At 64.4% G+C, this 5,630-nt stretch overlaps 1 protein-coding gene across 1 annotated transcript; it reads right to left on the bottom strand.

The window, feature by feature from the left end:
• Window positions 1-271: 271 nt before the first annotated feature.
• LOC124982974 (basic proline-rich protein-like) lies at window positions 272-4,822 on the bottom strand. Its single transcript, XM_047549814.1, has 4 exons — window positions 4,491-4,822; window positions 1,357-1,553; window positions 932-1,124; window positions 272-662 (listed from the first exon to the last, which is right to left on the bottom strand). The coding sequence occupies exons 1-4, from the start codon at window positions 4,820-4,822 to the stop codon at window positions 272-274; spliced, it is 1,113 nt and encodes a 370-aa protein (XP_047405770.1).
• Window positions 4,823-5,630: the final 808 nt, after the last annotated feature.

The raw sequence follows: 5,630 nt of genomic DNA, 5'->3' as shown, positions 1-5,630 counted from the left end.
CAGTACACGCCATTTGCAGGTGTGACCTTTAGGGTGTGGAACCGGGGCACGGAGCCCGTGAAGCTTCTCTGGGCTGCAACAGAAACCAGAGTCCTCCTGGGGAAACTCCTGGGAGATGGGAAAAGTAGCGGACGGCCGCCAAGAGGCTTGGCACTGGACAGGGAGACTTGGAGACTAAGACTGCAAGCTTGCTATGTAACCTTGGGGGAATCACTCCTGTCACTGAGCCTCAGTTGTCCCTTCTGTAAAATGGGAACGCGGCAGCCACTCTTCACGGATTGCCAGCGATGGAGCGCGGGGCCAGCGAGCAGGGCGTGAGAGGCGAGGGACCGGACGGAGGAGGGTCCACCCGTGGAGGCGGGTCCCGGCGTGGGGGTGTCCTTGGGCGGGCGGGCGCTGGGGGGCGCTCCGCATCCCGGGCTGCCCGGCCGGCTGCAAGTTTGCCTCCAGCTGTTGAATGCGCGGTGGCGACGGGACCTGGACCCCGCCGGGTGAGCAGCGCAGGGGGCCCGGGCAGGGCCGGGGGCGCGCCCGGCGGGTGCCCGGGCTCAGCAGGGCCGCCGCCTCCCAGGGCGCCGCAGCTGCAGCGGCGGAGCGGGCGAGCCCCCGCCCGGCGGGTGAGTGTCTGTGGTGCGCGTGTGTCCGCGGGGCGGAGGGCCTTGCTGCGGGAAGGCCTGCGGAGCTAGGCGGGCGAGGGCGCACGGACAGACGGCGCCGCGGCCCCTGACGCACGCTCGCGCGGCCCCTCCCGGGCGCCCGGCCCCGCCGAGGCAGAGGCGCGGCGGCGGGCAGGCGGGGGCGGCGGTGTCTGCGCGCACACGCTCGCTCACAGACACACACAGACACACGCACGGGCCACGCCACAGACACACGACACGCAGAGAGCCACGGCCGGCTCGCCGAGCCCGCGGGGCGCCGCGCACACTCGCACCCGCGCTCGCAGCCACACTCGCACCCGCGCGCAGGCCCCGCAGCCGCCGCTGCCCGGAGGCGGCGGTCGCCCGGATCTCGGCTGGGGCTGGAGGTGAGTGAATTCCTCCAGATCTGAGCGCCGGTGGCCGGCGGCGACTGTGGGAGCGCGGGCAAGAGCTGGAGGCGACCCCCCTCCGCCAGCGGGGGTGGGGCTTGGAGGGGGACCAGCAGGGGGAGGATGAGCCCGGGGGAGCCACCCCAGCTCTTCCTGGTCTGGGGATCCCCTCGAGACCCCCAGGGGACCACCCTGCGTGGGGGCGATGGGGGTGGGGTGGGCGGAGGCAGGTGGGAGGACACGGAGGACGACCGGTGAGGTGAGCATTTTGGGGTGGTGGTGCGGAGGCTTGACGGTGGACGGCTGTGCTGGCCAGTGCCACACCGCACCGCTCTGCCCCTCATCTTTGGCAATCGGAGCCCCCTCTCCCCGTTTCAGGGGGTTCTGCGGGTCGAGGAATTCATCTTCTAACTGGTAAGGGGGGACTGACTGGTGCCGGATGGCCGTCCCAGGGGGAGGGGGCCAGGGTGGGGCTTTATCCCCCTTCTCCCGCAGCAGGGAGGTGGGTTTGGTAGGAGGACCAGAACTGGGGGTGGGGACCCTGGCAAAGGCTTTGCCCCTTCCTGCGCTGGGCTGGTGTGGGGCAAGCAGGGAGGTATTGCGGGGAGCAGCAGAAATCGGCAGAGACTGCAGCTCTGGCAGAGCCGGGCCACTGCCGGCTGTGTGTGTGTGTGTGTGTGTGTGTGTGTGTGCGTGTGTGCGCACTCGTGTGTGCCAGTGTGTGTGTTTGCATGTGTGGGCTCCAGCAACTGTCTTGGGAAGGGGGAGGGTGGGCGTGTTGGCAGGGGCAGTGCTTGCAGGTGGGGAGGGACGCGTGTGCCCTGCGTGGACACCGGGTGGACCCTGATCTCCGTGCACACGCACACACACATGCACACACACATGCACAGCTCCGAGGCCCAGCAGGGTTTCCTCGGACTGCTTGAGGGAGAGAGCTGATGTGTGTTGGTGCATGTGCGTGTGCGGGTGCAGGTGGGCACTTGGGGAGCTTGCGTTTGGGACGGAGGCCACCAGGCTGTGGTGTGTCAGGCATGCCCGAGGAGGGAGAAGAGCCGGGGATGGTGGCGCTAGCCTTCCGTCCGCTCAGGAGGAACAGGGTCCGCGAGGGCACTTTCTGCAGCTCGGGGCTCCCTTCAGGCCCCTTCCCTGGACTCCTCCCGCCCCTGCAGCTGCTTCTGGAGGGCACCGCTGGGTCCCTCGCTGGGAGACACAGGTGTTGGGCTGGAGTGTGTGCGCGCGCATGTGTCCAGGCTGCGGCTGTCACTGTCAGCAGGCTGTCGGAGGCGAGAGCTGGGGGAAGGGGCTGGCCGTGCCTGCCCTGAGGAGGGTGGTGGACGTGGCGGCCCCAGACTGCTGGGTGAGTTATTGAGGGACATTTGAATACGTGTGGCTGTACCCTGGGGGCTGGGCGTTTGCAGGAGTGTGCGTGGGTGGGTGCGCGAGTGCCTGGCTCACACCCCCGTCCTTTAGCCTGTGGACACCTGTGGGATGTGACGTGTCGAGGTCATTAGCAGGGCCTGCGGCCTTGCACACGTGTGTAAATGTGTGCCCCGCAAGGAGGTGTCCATGCACGGACACTGTCCTGAGCTAGCTAGCTCTGGGCTCTATGGTGGTACAGGTGGACATGGGGACCTCTGGACCATGAGCCCCTGGGCAGAAAGAAAGAGGAGTAACTGGAGGGGGACATCAGGGAGAGTATGGTGACATCAGTGAGAACCTCGGGGTGTGACATCAACTCTGGGCTGCTGGTGACGTCACTGGGACAGAGGCGTGAGGGGCCACCCCCACTGGCCAGAGTATGTGAGTGTGATGTAACTGTGAGTGTGTGGCGCTCAGTGGGGTCATGTCCCCGGTGTGTGCGAGCGAGAAGCGGAGGGGGACAGACCCTAGGGGGAGTGCTGCCTCCTGGGAGGCCCCATTTCCTGGTGGGGCCTCAGTAGGTGTGGGAGCCCTTTCCTGTGCCCCCCGAAAAGTGTACCTCCTCTGCTCCCACCTGGTGGTCCCTTCTGTCCAAGCCCCTGTCCTTCCTGTCCCAGTCACTTTGGGGCACCTGTGTATCAATGCATGTGCGTGTGAATGTAAATGCATGTGACCATAGCCAACGGCAGAGCCAGGGAGACCTTGGCTTCTGATCTCGTGTTGCCACTTGGGGGTTCTGTGATGCAGGCCATCCGTCGCCTTTTTGAGCAGGGGTCTCTCATCTGCAGCCTGGGAGGGGGCTGGAGAGGGGAGGGGATCACAGGAGACTCTGGCCTCCAGGGGGTGCTGGTGCCTGGCACCTGGGGCAGGGGCTGCGTCCCTGAGCGGTCTGTCTCCCGGCCGGGCGGCCGCTCCTGCGCGTCCTGTTGAAGTCTGACTTTGTGTAAACTTCTTGTCTTTCCTTGGACCCTCCTGGCAGTTCCTGAGGTGGCCGGGCTGGCTGCTGTGATGGGCACACTGGACAGATGGGCGAACTGGGGTCTGTCCCTTCACTCTTTAATGAGGATGCCCCTGAAGGGTGGCCACTGGGGAACACGTTGGATCAGCGGTCGCTTCCGGAAGGGAAGGACACTCCCATCTTATGCAGGGACGAAGAGCGCAGTGGATGGGGCTGGGGGCTGTTCTCCCACCTGCAGGTCCATTTGGAGCCGTCCAGCCCTCTCCGGTGGGGTGGGTCTGTGGTCACCCGGAGCTCCGTGCCTGTCCCCATGTGACTTCCTTGCTGGGTCTTGCAGGAGGTGTGCCCAGGGGCCCGTGGTCGGCGGACGGGGCTGCTTGCCGTTGGGGCCCCCGGGCGCAGGTCTGCTCAGCTGCAGCTCTCTGGGTCCTCCCTCCCCGTGTGCCCCTGAACTGCACAGAAGGCGCGGCCCCTGGGCTGGAGTCAGGCCTCTTGGGAGCGGCGTGAGCAGCCCAGAGGTCAGCTCCTACCCATCTCCTGTGCCCCAGCGCCATCCCTGCTGATTAAACCTCCTCCTGGCTCAGCACCTGGAGCAGAGGCCCTGCTACTGAGCAAGGCGTCCAGGGGTCTGGAATAAGAGAGCCCTCTCCTTCCACTCAGTCCTGCCGGCAGTCCCCAGGGAAGCCCCGGGAAGGCCCTGAGCACTGGAGAGCCACCCAGGCAGAGGAAGAGGGCTGGGCCTCATGCTGTTGATAGCAACAATAATTATAGTAATAATCATAACAATGATATTAACTGATATTATTGAGTCCCTCCCAAGAGCCGGCCTGTGTGAAGCTCCTTACGAGCAGCCCTTGGCATTTATTTAATCTCACAAAGGTTTTTTGCAGTAGGAGCTATTATTCCCCATTTCACAGACCAGAAACAGAGAGGTTACAGACCAACCCATGACCACACAGCCGTGGAGCCAGGACTAGAATCCCCACAGGTGGACTCGGGAACCAGCACCATTTTCCAGGTGCTGAACTGCTTTGCCAGGTGGGCCTGGGCCCTTCCAACTCGCTGAGGGCCCTCTCTGGGCCTCACCTGGTCATCTGTACATGGGGACTGTGACCCTGCTGTAGGGAAGCAGCAGGTGGGGAAGCCATTTTTGTGGCAGGTACAGAGGAGTAGGGGAAGGAGGCGTTGGGGGTGGCGCCTGGGTCCAGGTCCTCCTGACCAGCCTGCTCTGACCCAGCCGCTTCCTCCCCAGGGACCTGTGTGCTCCTGCGGGCAGCGTCTACTCCTGGGCCGCCTGCTGTGCCTCCTGCATCAGTGGGCCCAGGGCAGCGCTGGGGGCTCCCCTGGGGCATGGAGGGGTGCTGTCCAGCCTGGTGCAGCTGTAGCTGGCGTCCCCTGGACGAACCTGCCACCCCCATCTTGCTTGTGGGGAGAGCGGGGACTCAGGGGTCACACCCTGACTCTTGACCTGACCCCCGAGTGTCCGGGCAAGTCAGTTTACCTCCCTAAAGCCCTGTTTCCTTGAGAGTAAGGACAGTCCTACCAAATTCCTAACCTGGGTGTAGCATGCTGTCTGGCACCTGGGAGGGTTGGATTCTTTTCCTTCTCCTTCCTCTCTGACGTTTCATTCATTCCTGGGTCCCTGGAGTGGGTCTCTGGCTGTGGCTGTGGGTCTGTCTTCTTCTACCTCCACTTTTCAAGTGTATGGGGACTGAGTCCCGGTCCTCAGGCTGTGGCGAGGACCTACCGGCTGCCTGCCGGCTGCTGGAGTGTGAGGTGGGTCTGGGAGGGTGGGGCGTCTGTGTCTGTGTGTGATTGCACCGACCCTCACAGTGCTCACCGCCTCTGGGGGCTGGGGAGTGGGGACAGACCCCTGGTCAGGCTGCTCCTGACCAGCCTGCCCTGAGCCCAGCCCCAAGACTCAGACCCGGCTTGGTTTCCCCCTCGGCCTCTCTCATCCCTCTGGCTGGATCCTGTCGAGGCAGAGGCTGCGGGTCAGCCTCCTCCCGCCCTTCCCAGCCGTCTTGTTACCTGCGGGGATTTCGCGGATCTGTAGCTGAGCCGTTTCCTGTCTCTCTCACTGCATGTCGGCTCCATATGCCCTCAAAAAATACTTGTTGAACAAATTCCTTTCATCTGCATGCTACCGAGGATGGCTGATGCGTCTCCCATCCGGCCCATGTACACACATACACACTCTTGTGCACGTGTTTCACCCTGGGAGAA

This window comes from Sciurus carolinensis, chromosome 4 (genome assembly GCF_902686445.1).
Source record: "Sciurus carolinensis chromosome 4, mSciCar1.2, whole genome shotgun sequence".
NCBI classification, from domain to species: domain Eukaryota; kingdom Metazoa; phylum Chordata; class Mammalia; order Rodentia; family Sciuridae; genus Sciurus; species Sciurus carolinensis.
This window is presented reverse-complemented; position numbering and strand designations above follow the sequence as displayed.